General features: G+C 41.4%; 1 protein-coding gene across 1 annotated transcript; it reads left to right on the top strand.

The window, feature by feature from the left end:
- Positions 1-906: 906 nt before the first annotated feature.
- On the top strand, positions 907-12,002 carry LOC131455882 (DENN domain-containing protein 2A-like). The gene is made up of 20 exons (XM_058623731.1): positions 907-1,131; positions 2,955-3,026; positions 3,623-4,696; positions 5,315-5,406; positions 5,554-5,648; positions 5,739-5,960; positions 6,429-6,522; positions 6,611-6,661; positions 6,765-6,976; positions 7,214-7,323; positions 7,554-7,623; positions 7,951-8,028; positions 8,289-8,429; positions 8,632-8,780; positions 10,286-10,463; positions 10,608-10,649; positions 10,727-10,829; positions 10,913-11,185; positions 11,271-11,357; positions 11,454-12,002. The coding sequence occupies exons 1-20, from the start codon at positions 1,091-1,093 to the stop codon at positions 11,483-11,485; spliced, it is 3,216 nt and encodes a 1,071-aa protein (XP_058479714.1). The 5' UTR covers positions 907-1,090; the 3' UTR covers positions 11,486-12,002.
- Positions 12,003-19,445: the final 7,443 nt, after the last annotated feature.

Raw genomic sequence — 19,445 nt, 5'->3', positions numbered from 1 at the left:
GTTCTATTATATTGTGGAATGTTAATTTAATTTAATTTAATGTAATGTAAGTCCAATGCCAAATGTGTTTACTGCTCTGAGTGCATCTTGTGTTTTCTATGAAAAATGTAATGGAAAATAAGATTTCATGCCATATGCAAGCCAGTATTGATTGTATAATACATAATATCACAGATTCAAGCAAATGCAGGTTAAAATAAGATATAAATGAAATAAATACTTTTGAATTGAATTGCGTATTTATAGTATACACATATGTTTCATTATACACATATATATGCATATGTGTTTTGAAATTGGTGTAAGAGAAAACAAAAGATAGAAACAGTGCTTCTGAACTGTTTGTTGTTTATTGGTGAAAGAAACAATGGCACAAAGCGTGTGTAATGGTGTAGGTATGTGGCTGAAAAATAATAAACAAATACAGTATAATATAGTGTAAATAATAGTAATGTGAATGTATTGCTTCATGTTTGCCTCTAATGTTGTGTGTATCAAAGTTGAAGACACTTTGCTCTTATTTTATTGTAGTTTTTGTTATTAATGACATTGCAGCATTAAATACAGTTACACACCATGGGGCAGCACGTGTGTGCTGAGAGACCGACTGTAGTTGGAGTTAGAGCTGTGTGAGCAGCTGGAGATCAGACGCAGCTGTGATGTCAGTGCATCCCAGCAGCCTTCAGATTCATAGGAAGAACAGAAAAAGTAAAGGCCATTCCACATGATGCAAGATGGTGACGTTGGTTTGAGTCAGGGTTAAGAGTCATTCATTCACTCTGCATAGACACCAAGCAGAGAGAGAGAGGGAGAGAGAGAGAGAGGGAGAGAGAGAGAGGGTGGGTGGGAGTCATTTTCAGGGTGCATGAATTAGAGAGAGTGAATGAAAGCTGAAGACTGGGGAAGAGGCAGAGAGAGGAGTAGTTTGTTGTGAGACTCTTGTGTCTCCACTGCCACTCATACTCAGGCTTAAATTCATTTACATACCATATTGCAGTCAAGTTTAATCTGGACATACAATACTGAGGTTTGGACTTGGCTCCAACGGATACTGCTCTCATGGGTACTGTAGCTGCAGCATCATGCTGCCATGTTACCGATGAACACATGGAAACTGTACAACAGGAGGAGGTAAGAGTTGTCCAATTTCGTAGATAATAATGTAGAAGAGTGGGATTTCAATGATCGTACTGTGTATTCATTAGCTTTGTATGGCTTGACAAGACCAGTCTTAAACTCTAGGTGACGGAAATGTGGCGAATAGAGAAAGGATGGTCTCATGATCGTGGATATAGAAGAACGTGTTGTCATGGCTGCTCTGATATTTATTAAAGGCGTGTGTCATGTTGGTAGTTGATTAAACCTAATCAAGCAGCATTTTATTTCCTGAAAAAAAGAGTTGAAAAAAGTTGAATAAATTATTGAAATTTAAACCCAAAAGTGTTATTTTCAAAAAGATAATGTGAGGATTTTAGATTAGTGGTGCTGCTCTGGATGGCTGTCTGTTTCCATCACACTGCTGTAATTAAAGCATCCCAATGCGTCGTCTCTCATCTTATCGGCGGCTCTACAATGCGAACAGTCCCTTTAAGACAACATGTCAACTAAACAAATGACACCAGTTCCAGATCTGGGAAAATTACTGACCGCTATCTCAGAGGCCACTGAACTTTGAAGCATTTGCCTCAGCGATGTGAAACTATCCGTTACTATGAGGAGGACAGAGCTTTTTTTTTGCTGCAGAGAGGGTCAAAGGTCGCTCTCCTGCGTGGAGAAAGCAGCAGCGTACGGAAGGGTCATGCAATACTATACTACAGGAGAGAGATGAGTGACTCAATCAGTAACATTAATGACTGGTTTGTGTGATGAAGTGCTTGTGGGAGTAGCAGTCATGATTGTGCCTGAGTCTCACCAGCTGGCTCCTGAATTCTACTCTACATCACCAGCTGAGAGAGAATGGTGACACTGTGTAGAATCTTAATCTTCATATTGATCTGTAATGTGAAAATAATGTGCAGATATTCACACGGTGGAGCAGTAATTCCTTAAATGTGGTCTGTGAAGGTACTGCAGTTGGGCCTTGAGTGGTCATAAATATAAGGTTTTGTTGAGGTTTTGAGACACTGGTGTCCACTCATATGCTTTCTGGTCTATTTTCCAAAAAATTCACATTAGGTTCTATTGAAGAAAACCCGAAACTGGCAACTGAGACCATTCATTTCACAGGGAAATGTACATTGTTGTTATAAATCCAATGAGTGGTAGATTCATGTTCCCATGTTCAAATAGGGTTCTTTTTTGGGCTTCAGGGGTCACCCCCTGGTGGTTGTCCTCATCTGGCAACCCGGAAGCCTATACATCCACTTTTTGTGCTTTAAACAAAGAGAAGGTTTTTAGTTTTCAGTATTTAAATTATACAAACTGCAAAATACATATGATTCATTTCAAAGCAAACAGAAGATCCTTTTCCTGACCAAGGTCTACTTGTGAAACATTAAATAAATCTGTCAATGCAATTTAGATCTTTCGTTTGCTGGTTTGAGTCCTGTGCACCTGTCTCTGAAAATAAAAGTGTGAAAGTATTCTTTTGTTTTTTTACCTTGCAAACTGTTACATCCATATGGATTGCTTATTATGGATGATTCATAGAATTGCTTTTAAATAATAAAATGAGTGACAATACTTCATCCTATTGTGTGGGTGGGCCTAAAATAGGCCAGGACACCCTTCAGTTTTGGGAAAGACTGTTCGAGGCCCACTGTACTACAGTGTTGATTCTATTTTTTGTCCAATAAATAATCTGTTTTCTTTACTCTAAATGAAACAAAAACAGTAAGACACACTTTTATTGAAGTGCCTGATATTAAATCCGAACTGGAGCCAAACTGGACAGGATGTGATAAAAAAATGTTTATATCTAAACTGAAGAATTGAACTCTCTCTCTCTCCTTCAGGTATACCGTGATCATGGAGGCCACTGAGAGAATGAAAACCAACCAAGACTGCATCTACTCCACTGTCAACAGGTTTGTGTCAGGGCTTTTGTTTTTTTAACCTCGCTAATTCCTACCGAGCCTGAGAAATATGGGCCGTGGTTGCCCTTTACTCCTCACATCCATTACTATAAAGTCACAAAAGGTCTTTCAACTACAGGGCTTCCCATTTCCTCCTGTTTATTTATTAAAACATAACAGTTTGATGAAATGGGCCTCGGTCCAAGTGCGTGTTTATTTAGGAAGGCTGATGAGAAGATCATGCTTGGTCATAGGCTCGTTCTTTGGAATTTTTCTCGCCGGATGAATTTTCCCACTGACGCCAGAAAAAGACCACGTGTCCTCGAACTGACATGAACAGTGGAAAGTTCAAGGAAGTTTCAGTTGCTTAGCCATTTGGTAGCATGCATGTCGTCTTTCCTATATAAATGTGGATATTAATTGTATAATACAATAGTATTTTTCCTTACAATATTGGTCAGGGTGATTACTTTTAGTTAAAATAGTATATTATAGATATCCCAAGTTACTTTTTCCACTGCTTATTCATTACCTTTAACTACATAAGTCAAAAGACTGTGTACATCTCTAAATCACTAAATATTAAAACCTCTTTTATTGCTTTGTAGGCTTAAGAAGAAGGGCTATCCTGGTGGAAAAAGTGGTTTCCATATTATTGTGGAAAACAAGGACGCTGGGCAAACACAAGAGGTTGCATCAAAACTTCCCTTCACCGCATTGGAGAACCTGAGCAACCACAGGGAAGAATCGGCCGTGATGGCTCACAGGAGGTCAAGCTTTGAGACTCACCGCAACGAGAACAGTCTCCCAGTGGACAACAAGCTCCACCGATCCAGTGGAGGCAAAATTAAGGACAAAATTTCTCTGTGGGAGGGAAAGGAACCCACTCATTCATCCATTATCTCAGGTTCTTCAGGCCAGAGTGCACAAATGACAGAATCTCAGATGAGAAAGACTGCGGATGAGCTTAGAGGAGAGAGCAGGAGGGTAGCCCTAAAGGAAAAGGAAATTCTGGGAAAAGACACTGTAGGAAAACTTCATTCAAGGCCTTGCTCACCGGTTGAAAGTGGAAAACAGCAAAGAGGAACAGCCAATAGCAGTCAACCCTATGAGAAGCAACAAGAGGAGGATAGTAAAAGAGTGGTTCAAAACAAAAAACAAGATCCAGAGAAAGAAAATGTAGAAAAGCTTGGAGAATCCAGGCCCGGTTCACCTATGGTGGCGATGCAGCATGAAACAGGGACATTGAGGAAAAGCGGTGATAGGAGAGCAGTAGATCACAGCAGCCAGGAGAAGAGAGCCGTTTTCACTCTCTTTAAAAATATGGAAGCTATGGGAGACAATCACGGGAAAACACTGCCTGAGCTTGGAAATTACTTCAGCCCGCCGTGTAAGGACAAACAGGTAGGAGGGAAAAATGCGTCCGAGGTGGTCAGAAAAGGGAAGCAGCAACAGGATCACATATACACAGAGCCAGGGTCGCTACCCATCAACCCAGTCCCCAAACCCAGACGCACTTTCCAGCATCCAGCGGTTGCTCCCATGGGGAAGAGTCAGAGGCAAAGCAGAGGACAGAGGAACCTCCCTCCTCTGCCCTCCATCTCCAAATTACCTGCCTCAAAACATCCTGCTGGTATCTACAGGAGGCCCAGGAGTGAGAGAGTCCAAGATAACATCAACAGGTACAGACCATAGAACGTATTACAAAAAAAAAAATCTGATTTTCTCCATGAAGCTGACCTGGAAGTCACAAAGTGTAGAATAGCTGTCAAACCCCATTTTAATGGAATTTTTCATCTCAATCAATAGTTTTTGGTCATGTTGTTACTTTTGTAAATATGTGGATGTGATTGACAGCTGTCCAAAAGGGAAATCTGTGAATGTCAACATGACAAAATCATGAATCTCGAGGATTTAAAACAGTTCAAATATGTATGAGCTCTCAGTTAATTTTATTATTTTCTATTTCCTTTGCTCCATATAACAAATGAAACTGAATCATTTTGGTTCATGGACAAAACGATTTTGTTATTTTGAGGTTTAGGAGACGTCGATCCCCATTTTCAAAACATTTAGGACATTTTATGGACCAAACATCAATAAATTCCAAAAATAATTGCTAATTGCAGCCCTCGTCACGAGTGGCAGCTACTTGGGACAGACACGTGAATTCCTCACTGCTGTAGCGACACTGTTAAATCCATTCATTATCCACTTTTAGACTATTTTTGCTTTTAATAAAAAAGGGTGATTTTTGTTCAAACAAACAAGGGTGATTTTTTTTACTGTTCTGTTCACAGGAAGTCATTTGAGTTTGAAGATCTTGCAGAAACAGCTGTCCCGCTCGTCTCCCATTCACTGTCTCAGGAACATCATTATGAAGACATCCTGGGTCAGACACGTCTTATCCTTCACACAAAGTTTTTTTGTGTCATGTGTTACGGCTGAAACCAAATCTATTATTATTCCAGTAATAATACACTGTTTATTCTTTAATAATCCCTCAATGCCAACTATTTTCATATTTCGTTCCATGTAGATTCGCCCAAAGAGAACCCCTATGAGGATATAGAACTGGAGAGTCAATGCTCGCAGCAGTCTTTGCCCCCCTCTCCTGGTGCTGACACTACAAAGGTCCCTGCAGTAGTAACTTAACATTACACACACTTCTGATTTAGAGGTTATTGCATGAAAACAATTATCGTTTTTTTTTTCTGTTGTCAGGCTTCAAGGCCAGGCTTCTTCAGGCAGAATTCAGGCAGGAGCTTTAAGCTGCTGGACCTGCGGAGAACCGGCCCGCAGGCCCACAGTGTCAGCAGTGGAGGCGTTTCATCTCCACCCCAGCTCAGCCCTCCTTCCACACCCACACCCACCTCCACCTCTCCTGAAAACACATCCTGGCTGGCCGGGGATCCGTACAGCCGCAGCTGCCGCAGAATTCCAACGGTCTGTCAAAAACAACAAAAAAAACAAAAACACATAATGTTGCACGTTAGAGAAAATGTCTTGCAATTATTTAAACTGAACATATTTATGAACTTGGGGTTTATTCCCTTAAAGTCCAGTTTGGCCGATTTAAAACTGTATTGCGTAACTTTTAAATATAAACAAATGTCTGTTACATTCATCTCATTGAATAGATGACTTCAAACAATGCTGAATAATAAAGCGAGTCTACAGTACCATTGTAGTATAACTGACAAAAAATAAAACCAACACAAAGCTCAAAAACACAAATAAGCTGCTGTATACACTTTAATGGCTCCCTCAGTATTGCTTCATGGGGCCCATTTTCAGATGAAAGTAATAATTTTTACGTCATTTCTGTTCACAAAGACCAAACTGAGTCAAAATAATATCAGTAACAGCAAAAAATCAACAGTTCTTATTTCCAATTCTTATTTTCCCCACCAGGTTGTTCTGAGGATCAATAGCATCTTTGAAGCGCGAATCAGAAAAAAACACCTACGAAGGATCTACCATTACGCGGAGACAAGCTCAGGAAGAGGTGATTTGACATGTCGGCCAGCATGAGAACTTAACTGTAATGTTGTTTCCAAGTGTTTGACTTAAGAAATATAACTGAATCTTTACAGTAACGGATGACAACAGTGACTCTGAGAGTGAAATCGAAGAAAGAGCCAAAGGTAGTGTTTTAACCTCAATCACATCCCTTCATTTTCTCTTCACTGACTCACATTAAAACACAGTATTTAACTGCACTGTGTATCCTCCTTTATTATCTCTCAGCTCACCGCCAGCGTCTTGTCTCAGTGAAGTCCATACTGAGCCAGCCCAGCCAGCCGCAGGTCCACTACAACGGCAGCAACATCAGGAAGAGCTCTCTGGATAAGGAGCTCCGTCAGCGCAAGCTCTTTGAATATTTCCTGGTCGTGTCACTGCAGAAGTCCAAGACCGGAACCCACTATGTGCCGACGGTCACACAGCAGTTCCCACCTAAGGTCCGGAGCACAAATCTCATAGATCTATGTATTATTATAACACTCATGATCCAATGTGAAACATTTAGGAGGGATTATTTTATAGAAATGTAGTTTCCTACCCATCAGTATGTTCTTCTGACACACTGGACCTTTAATTTAATTCACAATTATCCCCCCAAAAAAATATACCTGCATTAAAAATCCATAAGATATATGAAAATGTATGACCTTTTTGACCTTCTGTGATGTTTACAGTTGGAGCGAAGCTTCATGCTCATGAGGGAGACGGAGGATCAACTGAGGATCATTCCTCAGTTTTGTTTCCCCGATGCTAAAGACTGGGAATCAGTGGAGAGTTACCCAAGGTAAGAGCGCCAAATTAAACACAACTTGTTCATGAGATTCCACAGAACTCTCCCCAGGGACACTGTGCATATGCACTAAAGACACTGCTTCTTAACGGTCTGCACAATAAAGGACACCTCATTTTTATTGTCTTGTCTTACATGGCTGACGTATGGAAAAGTCACTCATTCATTTGATTGTCAATGCATTCATCCCACTTATTTGTGCATTGTGCTGCGTCACCTCACAGCGAGATGTTCTCCTTTGTGCTGACCGGAGTGGACGGGAGCAGGAGATTTGGATACTGCCGCCGTTTACTGGTAAATAGAAAATGAAAAAGAACAAATAAGAGCACTGCTGGTGGACAGGAAGTGGCTAAATACCACGATGACGGCTGAATAAATAAGCTTGCCAAAATAGTCAATGTGCCTGTGGGAAAAACAGTGCATCTCAGAGTCTGGGAGGAAGTGTGCGAGTCTGGGAAAGTGTGTTTGTGTGCGCGCGTGTGTACAGTATGTGTGTGTGTGTGTGTGTGTTTCAGTACTCCTGTTGTGATTTCAATGTGTCATCTAATAAAACTTACTGTAAAAGAGGCATAATATTCTATGCTGTTGAGAAACTGAACAACGTTTTCTGCTTTTCTTCAGCCAAGTGGAAAAGGCAAACGTCTACCAGAAGTCTATTGTATCGTCAGCCATCTTGGCTGTTTCAACCTGTTCTCCAAGGTAAATCACTTCCACTTCTTCCCATGTAATCATAATATAACTCCATAAGCCATAAAAGTCATTCTCAATGATTCAAAGAGAGTGAAAATCAGCTTGTTTTCCTGTTTTAAAGACTGGTTAGATGAAAAGTTTCCTGGAAAAGAGGAATATTGGACTGTTGATCTTGTTAATCTCTGTTTTGATGCCATGGACATCCATAACTGAAAATATGCAAATAAATTAGTCATTTTCAAGCCATGATTTTGTCTGCTGTACTGCAGGTGCTGGATGAGGTGGGAAGACGCAGGGCTCTGTCTCCAGCCTTGGTGCAGCCGTTCATGAGAGCCATAATGGAGGCCCAGTTTCCGGCTCCGGGCAGAACCATAACCATTAAAACTTTCCTCCCTGGCTCAGGCACCGAGGTGAGTGACACCGTTACCGCCACAGAATTCTGGTTGTTTAAATTAAAGTAAGCTAAAAAGAAAGGAAATAACGTGTCCAATTGTCAGTACTGACATATTTTTCAAGAAGAGAAAAAGTGGAGTTCTTTTCTTTCCTCAAATACTAAAATCTGCTGTAAAATATTTTGCATGTTTCTTTAAAAACCCCTGATATTTCACCCAGGTGATGGAGCTGTGTCGACCCTCTGATTCTCGCCTGGAGCATGTCGATTTTGAATGTCTCTTCTCTTGTTTGAGTCTGCGGCTGCTCCTGCGGGTGTTTGGCTCTTTGCTGCTGGAGCGAAGGGTAATCTTCACTGCCGACAATCTCAGGTCGGTGCAATATACTTATATAATATCATGTTGAATGTACATCCTATGCGACCCTTATTTGTACTGTAAATATCAAGCCCATACTGTATACTTATATATTCTGGTAACTCTCTATAATGTGCATTCTATTTTAACTTTATATTAGTCGTAGTTCTATATTGTACTTTCACATAATGTGGGAAACGCACATTTATTATTTATTATCTTTACCGTGTTTATTGCTGTGACAGCCACTGCGGGGCTAATAAAGGACTTATCTTATCTTATGTAAATATGGAGACAGCAGACATCAGGTGAAAGCATCGAGGATGTTTTCACGTGGAGGTTATAAAGGAGTATGGGTGGTCTTAAATACATTTAAGGCAGCCCTAGTTTTATTCAGAGAACATGCCACAGAGATATTTTGAGGCCAGGCTGCTGCTGCTGCTGCTGCTGCTGCTACTGCTACTGGTTGTTGTTGTTGTTGTGCTGTAGTTTGTTTGTTCTACAGAGGGAAAAGCCAGCGGGAGTCAGAGAGCGTGGTCACATCACATTAGTAGAGAACAGGAATGCAAAGACAAGTGACGTACATGAAATGAAACTATGCAGCCTTGTTTTTTTCCCCTCTCTATGGGAAATGTTACTCTAGGGAGCAATCAACTGGGTTTTAGATTATACCGCCCTCATGTGGCAAGAATTAAGAATTTCCAGAGGTGGAAAGAGAACTGAAATATTCTACTCAAGTAAAAGCACCACTATTTTGATATCATTTTACTAAAAGTACAAGTAAAAAGTACCGTCAAGTGGTAAATGTACAAAATTCCCCACTTGAAAGGTTTCATCACAAACATCACTTTTAGTGCATGTACAGCAAACATTAAGATTTAACGGCTTGACTTTAACAATTTTAACTACACAATTGTTTTTTTAAGGCAAGCCTTTTCATGTTTTTTTTAAATGCATCACATTTTAGTTATATTTAACCAACAAGACTTCAGACATTTGCATTTACACCCCTTAACCAGCTAATTAACGTGACATAAAATGGCATACTATGAGCAACATGAACATAACCCGGTTATACCCCCAGAAAACAGTGAAAGCTCACCAGCTGCTTCTTCCTTGTTTGAACAAGTTTTATTCTGCACAAAGTAGTTTTGGATCCTCAGCCTCACTTCTCAACTGATTGCTGCTCTGCAGTGAATCTGTGAGTGTGTGAGTGTGTGCAGGTGATGAGCAGATCACTCTGAGCCGGTGCACTCAGGCTGGAAGGGGCGTGGCCCACAGTTCACCTCAACAAGTACTGGTTTAAACAAGGTTGGGGTTCTTTCTTCAAAAAGGACGAGGGGACACAAAGGAAAGGCGAACCTTTTCAAATGAAAGTGCCAGCAAAATAAAATACGTAAACACATAATGTATCAGTCAAAATGGGGTCAAAGGTCACCAATTTCTCAACATCTAACATCTGTCATCCTTCTTTACTGATCATTTTTTTGCCTTCTTCCTCTTCCTCCTCCTTCTTGCAGTACACTCTCCCAGTGTTGTCATGCAGTGGTGGCACTGCTGTATCCCTTCGTATGGCAGCACACTTACATCCCTGTGCTGCCCTCGGCTATGCTCGACATCGTCTGCACTCCGACCCCGTTCATCGTGGGCCTGTTGTCCAGCTCCTTGCCCCAGCTCACTGAACTGCCCCTGGAGGAGGTCAGAGAGTTTCTAATCCTCCGCTATGAGGGGGAAGGGACTTGAGTTATTTGAAGAAGTCATGACATTATTTACATGATTTTATGATTTAACACAGCAATCACGTTGCATTAGAATCATTTTGGACTGTGTGCTCTTCTGCAGGTGCTGGTTGTGGATCTAGGCAACAGTCGATTTCTCAGACAGGTAAGTTCTGGATGTGGATTTATAATTGTTTCAGACAATACAAGTAGGTATATTCAATGTGGTTCTTGTCTTTGTAGTTGGATGACGAGGACTCCATCCTGCCCGCCAAGCTTCAATCAGCCCTGGAGAATGTTCTCGAGAGGAGGAAAGAGCTTGCTAATGAGAGAGGAGGAGACAGTGGTAACTATGGACATTTGTGTCACAGTTTCTTAATTTACCACCTCTATGACCCCCACTTGCTGAATATAACTTCCTTATTTCAGACTCTGTACATCTCAGCACCATTGTGTCCGAGGCCTTTGTCCGTTTCTTTGTGGAACTGGTGGGCCACTACCCGCTCTTCATCACCGGGGAGCGAGAAGACGGCTACTCCTCCTCCTCGTCCTCGTCGCCAGGCCTCTGCTCCTTCCAGCGGGAGGGCTTCCGCAAAGCGTTCCCCTCCAAGACGATGCGCCGCTTCGTGGAGGTTTTCATGGAGACCCAGATGTTTGGCTGGTTCATTCAGGAGAGGGAGCTCCACCAGCAGGCTCTGAAAGGTACACAGGTGCAGCAGTTAGCTATAGAAGGTCAGATGCTCCGGAGGTGATCGGATGGTTCACAGGTTCCTTCTCTTTTCCTCAGGACTGTTTGAAGTGAGGGTGCAGGATTATCTGGACTCCATGCATGAAAATGAACACCGAAGGGTTAACAGGTTTCTCAAGGGCTTAGGTAAGGATCGCTCTGTCTGATCTACTCATATGAAAACAATCAATCAACCACAGGTCCGTTCTCACATTGACACTGTTGTTGTTTCTATTGTTTCAGGAAATAAAATGAAATTCCTCTCCAAGAAATAATGCAACACCGAAGCACTGGAACGAGAAATACAAGGAAATATGAGCAATGAAATGAGTGCATTTTCAGTTCCGGTAACACTCCTCATCCTCTTCTGTGTCAGTGAGTGGGTGGGTTTTTATCTAAAACTCATGATAGACACATAGTGACTGTAGTGAATTAAAATGATCTCTACCAAGGGAAAATGCTGCTGTGTTTCTTTGATATTCTTCAAATAAGACTCTATATAAATGTAAAAATGTAGTGTGTAACCATCATAACCTGCATGATTTAATTAATTCAATTAATGAGAAGGTAAATCATATAGACATGGCACTGAATCCTCAATTGCTATTCACTGTGGTTTGACTTGACCGTTTGAAGAGACACTGTTTTCTGACTCCACCAGGGGGCAGTAGTATATTCTCTCTGGCTAAATGAGCTTGGTGACAGCCTTGATCCTTAATGCTTCAATTTTCCCTTTAGTCAAAAATGGTGAAATTATTGTAAATGCGTTTATAATGACAAGTTATTAAATTGTTCCTGTTTGATGTTAAAAAAGATCTGAGTTATTTTTAATGTCGGTGTGTGTGTGTGTGTGTGGTGATTCCTGTCAACTCATGTCCAAGGCCTCAATCCTTGTTTTTTTTAAATTAGATTACATTTCGGATGTTATTGTGTCACTGCTGTCAATCTGTTAATCAATCATCCTCCAGTTTGTGGCTCGTAAGTGATGATTACACAGTGAAAAAACACACAGTGCATCCCATAATAGTTTGACAAAGAGTTTAGTTACACACTAGGAAATCCCAGGAGGCAAATAAAAGCCATGGAAATTGTGTTCACTCAGCGTTTATGTGCCACTTGTATAAAGTGAGTAATCGACATACAGCCTATTTTCTAACCCGTTCACTGCTTGTATTTGAAGTTATTTTGGCCATTCCACTACAAAGAGCCTCACTTCAGAGTTGGTGGCAGCTTCGCTGTTTTAGTTACTGAGTCATGGAAACAAAGCAGTTCTCTCGCCCGCGTGAAAAGGGAGCGCGCATCTGTGTCAGCATGAAAACATAACACAGGTGCAGAGCAGAGCACAGACGTGTTTTGTCTGAGGAATGGCACGCGCAGTCAGATAAATCAAATAAATTAAAACAAAATATAGAAACTTTATATATATATATATATATACACACACACACCAAACTGTGCAACGATTACCACAATTGCACAATACTTAAGACGCCAGGGAATAAGATTAATCCAGGTTTGTACTTCATGTGGATAATCTACTATGTGTAGGCTACAAGTAATTTATGAGTCCAAATAATAACCTTTTACAATTTGTAATACATTGTAATACATTTTCAATGCTCTTCTTTTTTTTAATCTGCAACCAGGCCCCTATTGGCCATTCGACCACACCTTTATTGTTTAATTTATTGTCTAGTGTACTCTAAACACAGCCATTATCTCCAAATAGACATCAAACTTTATTTAAAAAAAAGGCCTGAAACCTGTGATTGAGACAATCGGCTCCTTCGGAAAGTGTTATTTTCTCATGTAGACTCAAAGCACGGCTCTAAAATGCACACGATAAGCAAAGCTGTCACGGAATAACAGATGTGAAAGTGGTACCACAGCTTCCTATCTGGCTCCTAAGGTGGGAAACCGCAGTGCTTTGGGACAGGAGGCATCTCAGGAAGATGAATGTACGTGGTGAGAGAAGAGCAGCGGCGGCTGGAGTAATGTTTGCTCAACTCACTCAGTCTCTTGGAACCCAAGTGTGTTTGTGTATGTGTGCAGATGGCAGAGCACCAAAACTCAAAATGTCACATACGGCTTCCTGCTAAACACCTGGCTCGAGCTCAAGACAACTGGCTCGTTAGTGCGGACGTAATTATGGCCGTGATTAATTCCAGTAAGCGGGGATTGACTCTCCGAGCTCACATCCTGCACTGGTGTATTTCCACTCCATGTGGGATATCTTACACCACTGCAAACACAAATGTCATGCATTAGCACTAATGGAGAGAGAGTGCGCCTTTATCTGGCACTTATAGGAACAACAATAGTTTGCTGAAACTCTAATCATCTCCTCAAAGTGCTTGTCAAAGGTCCCTATTACCTGAATGATTTCCTCCTTTAAGAGATGCTACACAGGGAGAGCATTGTGCCAGAAACTGAAAAGAGCATACAGGTGTAGTGCCGAAAAGAGACTGCTTGCCGAAAAACGACTGCCCCCAACGGGAACGCGCATCAGTTCAGAGGAAGTGAGCGTAGAGGAAACCAGGTGCATGTACAGTGAATTTGGTCAATATCACTCCTTGCAATAAAGACTTATAGGGTGCAGTCATTTTTTGGCAGGGCCTGCCAAATAGTGACTGCACCCTATAACTCTGGGTTAGTAGGGGTTACATTCTCTGTCTTTTCAGCATGAACAGTAGAGGAAACCAGGTGCATGTACAGTGAATTTGGTCAATATCACTCCCTGCAATAAAGGGTTATAGGGTGCAGTCACTTCGGCAACTGACTGCACCCTATAACTCTGCGAATGTTAGAGAATGTTATGCAGAATGAAAAGGCAATCCGTTACAGTTACAGTTACAGTTCTATATATACTGCATTATTGTATTCATAATTATACTCTTAAAAGTACAAGTTATCAAAAAAGTTACTTAAGTAAATGTAATGAAGTAAATGTAACTTGTTATTACCCACCTCTATATGACTGCTATCTAATATGACATTAAAACTTTCTATATTGTTTTCTGCATTTATTTCCTAATCTTCATAAAATCATTGAAACTGAGGTATTGAAATATAACTTTGTTTATAGATCAAAGCGGTGTAAAATCACATTGCAACAACGGTAACAACAACAACAACAATAAAAGTGGCAAGGTAAAGCATCTACCCTCATCAATTGTTGACAACTAGCCTACATTATGGAAACATCAGGTTACTTTTTCTATCTGCGCCGTTCTTTTTCCATAGCCTCTTCACTTGGGCTACAGGACATTTCTATTGCACAGTAAAAAAACATTTCTCTCGGTGCTGCGCCTGCCTGCTGACCCGTATATTATATCTACGAGTAGACCTACGCTCACTTCCTCTGAACTGATGCACGTTCCCGTCAGTCTCTTTTCGGCACTACACCGGCAAGAACCTATAGCAAGGCTGCACTGATCACATGCACTCGGATATTCTGAGCCGAAATGAGATCATACGATAAGCCCATTACAGCCAACCACAGATTTAATTATGAATGAAATAATACATTAATAAATCAGAAGAGTTTAACAGCCTCATTTCAGCGTGTATTTGAATCTCGCTGGCAGTCGCCTCTGCTAATTACATGATTTATGGAGTAATCTGTGGAGTCGGGGAGGTGCGGCAAGTAACCGGCACTTGCTATCAATCAAAATGAAAAGTCATTTTCTGCCTCTTTTTTTTTTTTTTGGCTAAAGACTTTCTTCTTTGTACTTTCCCTGACACATCTCTGAAACAAAATGGCAGCTTGAGTGAAAACTAAAAAGCTCATGTACAAATTATGCTTGTGTGTATATTTTTGCTGATACCTGACATGAGGCCATGGGGGTGGAAGCGTGTAGAAAAGAGCGGGAGTTTCATTGTGCACACACATGTGCAGCACTCACATATTCACACGCACAGACTGTACATGCACCGTCAGCTTGTTTTTGGGAAGCTGCAGGTGCATCGTCCAGCTGCAGCTCTGCCATGCGTGCCAGCAAACTGAATCATTTCCACACCCCCCCACACACATACACTTTTTCAGAGGAGGAGCCATCCAACATATGGGGAGCATAACGAGGCAGGGGGGAAAGGTGGAGAGAGAGAGAAGAGAGGAAAGGAGAAATGAATTTGACAGGAGACTGAAGCAAAGTGGTAGGAAGCAGAGAAGAGAGAGAGGGCGAGGAAAAAATAGGATTAGGAGGGGAGGGTTTCCTAATTCCCTGCTGCTGAAACATGTTTCAAAGGAGGAGAGTAAAACCATTGAGGGTTGAAAGTTTGACCCTTTTTTCATGGCCAGTGTTTCCCTTAAATTTGGTGAAAAAGAGAGAGAGAGAGGGATATATATATATAGAGAGAATTATAATGGAAGAGTGGGTGGTTGAGGGGTTGGGGGGGTGGGGGGGTCAGGCCACACACAGAGCTTTCCAGGCCTGAGGGTGCGTCAGTCAGGCTTGTCTGCATGTGGTCCGCTGTATGTGTCCAAGTTTATCCACACCACTATTACACCACCATTAGTCATGGCGTGATGGCATGATGACAAGGGTTTCTCTCTCTCTCCCTCGGCCTTTGTCTCTCATCCACCCATTCAGCTCAGGCGGGCCTTTTTAAAGGGCCACACCCTTTAATAATTTTTTTTTTTTTTTCCCCCACATTTTCTTCTAATCTCACCTTACACCGTCTGACTTTGTGTCTCCTGCTGCACTGAGAGTGGAGAGAGAGAGCGAGAGCGAGACGAGTCTGTCTGGAGCCTCAGGAGTGGACTTGACCACACACACACACACTCACTCACTCAGTCACACATTCATGCACACATACAGTAGACGGGTCGCAGGGGATTCTTTGTCAGAGGAGTTACAGGGTGGTCTGGTGTGTAAGTGTCAGTGCATGGACTCCTATCTCTTCATGTGGTTTGTATGTGTGCACTTGAGTCCCGCAACTCCAACATGCCCTCTGATATTAAAAAGATTGAGTCAGAACATTTGGGCGGCTGCGTCTCCAATCCCACACTTGTTTACTGTGCCCGTTTTAAGAGAACAGCTGTGGGGAAATGTGGTATCTCATGGATTCTGTCACTTTTCTTTTGGGACCAAAAACGTGCGTACGAAAGAGTGAATCACGTATTTCATCGGTTCTGCTCATGTCCTAAACTCTCCAATCTCTCCGTGGTGTTTGGATTTGATTTGAACTTTGTCCCCTGACGGCTATTTCTGGGACTTTACCGATGGGCTGTCCGTTATCACATGCCCAGTTTGATACAGTGGTGTATGCCTTGGTTAGAATTGGGTCATGGACTTATTGGCCTGCCTCTGGCTGGAGAAACTAAAACTCAGCTTTTGTGGCGAACCTGAATGTTTTTGAGCAGTATGATCTTAAGTGTCAATATCATTGTAAATCTCACTTTCTGTCTGGTTTTCCTCATGTTTTTATTTTGTTTGCAATCCACAATAAATGATACCATTTCATTTCCTTTGCTGTTTTGTTTGTCACTATCTGCAATTCATCAAATAGCTGTTTCTAGTGAGGTTTCTAGATATATTCATTAAAGTGCATGTAAAGCTGTGAGGAAAAAATAACTTTTCTGACTTTGTCACCCCACAGGAAAAAGTGAAAAAGTCTGAAAAGAAAATGTTTTCAGTCCTTACTCCACAGTTGGATATACACATGATATACTACTATGAGAGGCTGCAGGGTATGATGATGTCATTTTACACTTTATAATCTGAAATAGTTACAACTAGTCAAATTATTTATAATATTTTGATTTTATTTGACCTTTATTTTGCCAGATAAAAATGTTTTCGCAAACATGACCATGACATGAGGGATCCCAAGATTATTTTTCTTTATCTCGCCAATCCTTGGGTGAGAAAAAAACCCCAACTTCTAGTCTGGTCACTGCGTTCAGTTAATGATTTCCCAAATCAACATAGACTGCAATACATTATTCTGTCTCGTGACGTCTGGACAAGCCTCCACCGACAATCACAAGACACTGGATGGTGAAGTCTGCCATCTGCTAACATGATAAACTGGATGAAATGTCATCCACTCGTACCTGTGCTGGCTCTCACTCCAGCACGCTTATACTTTTACAGTACAGTGGCCAGCATGACATAAAACAGCATGTGTGACAATTACTGCTCGCTATAAAAAAAAGGGGGGGGGGGGAATGTACGGGACCACGTGGTTTTTGCATTAACATCAGGCTCATGTTTGAGTGCGTGTGTCTGGGAAGAAAATCAGCGATTGTTTTTCCACTTGCGGCGATAAGTTGACTGTAATTTCATATTTTGGGCCGGTGTCAATTGTCGTAATTGTGGGCGTTTCGGGGGCTGTGATGTGCAGGCGTGCAGAGTGCAGCGAGTGTGTTCAGAGCACGGCGGTATTTGCAAAGTGAGACAAAATTGCCTGACAACTGTATGCGCGGCCTGTGAGTAATGTTGCCGTGAGGAAGTACACCCATACAAATAGGCTCTGTCTTTAAGCTGTCACTCAGCCATTCATCACCCTGTGTATTTATTCCCGGGGAACAGAAATGCTTATCTCTAAGTGGTCACGTTGATTGTCGCAAGAGTGCTCTTACCTGCATCTAGGGCACTCAACCACTTCACTAATGTGCGTTCTTATTTAAAAAAATAAATAAATAAAAATACATAAATAAAAAGTCTAGCATATAACATTTAGCATGATTTATTGGCAGAAATTCTAATACACTATATATTCTGGGCACTTTAAAATCAATGTCGATTGAGCAATACATAGCAGAACCTGATAAAGTGAGTATAAATGACCTGTTTCTTTTCACGAGTGTCATGTTGACACATTAGTCCAACTAAAATCAAGCTTAGTCGGACTAACATATCTGCATAATGCGATTCATAGTACGATTACTTCTGCATGTGTATGCTTAGTCCGATGGGAGTCAAACTTGGCATTCCGCTCATGCACCAGGTCTTTCACCCGGAAGTAGAGGGAGACGACGTATAAACTGCAATACTGTTACCGGAAAAGAACAAACACGATGGTGTCGGCAAGAGCGGAAGCTACGGAGGAGGCCCGTGCACTTTTGAACGAAGAGAAGACATTTATGCTTTAGAACCACAGCACAATCCACCTCAGATGTTTTTCTGTGACGTAAAGGTCAACAGGAAACTGATAACTGGAGTACAGCACCACCTACAGAGGTGGAGTCAGACGCACACGGCCAATAAATCAATTTTCTCCTCCACATTTATACTCGGACTCGTCAAATTGTCCAATTGCCTGTCTTAGTCGGACTACGGCCTTAGCTCGATTAAAGTAGCAAGTAACAAGCTGAACAAACACTGGATGTGGACTCAACAAGAAGAAAAAACGCCTTTCACTGGTCTCAAATAAAATCAGGTTTCCAAAAGCACAAGGCAACAAATATACAACATACAAAAGAGGTCAAAAGGCTACGAGTAACAAATCTTTAGATAATGACAAGGACACTTACTGGTCAGCAGAAACGGGAAACATGGAGGCTAAATACACAGGTGGAGGGATAACGATTAACAGGTGAAACACATCAGGGCGGGGCAGGTAATCACAGAGGAGGGAAACTTTACAGGAAGCAGACTCTGAAACGAGAAGCAATGGTAATTATTTCAAAATAAAACAGGAAACTACTCAGGATGTTACACTTTGGACGTTTACATCTTTTACATCTTGTCTGCGCTAATTCTAGCACATAATAAACTTGAAAAAGACCAATGTTATACCACTTATTCTGTGTAATTACGATTTCTGACCAATTTATTATCTTCAAACAACATGTTTCTGCTTTATTTAGGTCCTCTTCATTTCCCACTTTAGCCAGTCTTCGCCGCGTTCTTTTCGCCCGACACACGGCTGGGAAGTTCTGGAAAAGGTTACGGGGTTACAGGGTTTTTCCACCACAGCAGATTGTGGACGGTGTTAAATCTTTTATTGTGGCTCAAATATAGGTTTTAACAACCTCGATGTGACGTGACTTGATTTAGACTGACTGAAAATCCATTATTGTAAAAATGTATGTGACGTACTGTATTCACGAGCTCAGAACAGAGAGAGGAGAGAAGTGTTAAGGTTTGGCACCGACAGATCCCAACCATATGTGAAACATATAGGAATTAGCTGTGTGTGTGTGTTGCAGGTGCAGTAGTCCTCACAAGTTGTCCTGATGAGGTAGAATCTCTTTTTCTAGGAACTAGTTAAAGGAATACTTCACTG

This window comes from Solea solea, chromosome 3, assembly GCF_958295425.1.
Source record: "Solea solea chromosome 3, fSolSol10.1, whole genome shotgun sequence".
In the NCBI taxonomy this organism is placed as follows: domain Eukaryota; kingdom Metazoa; phylum Chordata; class Actinopteri; order Pleuronectiformes; family Soleidae; genus Solea; species Solea solea.
This window is presented reverse-complemented; position numbering and strand designations above follow the sequence as displayed.

Bases quoted from the DNA above. Each gene is read 5' to 3' on its own strand.
- LOC131455882 (XM_058623731.1), top strand. From the start codon at position 1,091: ATGTTACCGATGAACACATGGAAACTGTACAACAGGAGGAG. The intron at 3,027-3,622 runs GTTTGTGTCAGG...ATTGCTTTGTAG, and splicing joins ATCTACTCCACTGTCAACAG to GCTTAAGAAGAAGGGCTATC. The intron at 11,186-11,270 runs GTACACAGGTGC...TCTTTTCCTCAG, and splicing joins CCACCAGCAGGCTCTGAAAG to GACTGTTTGAAGTGAGGGTG.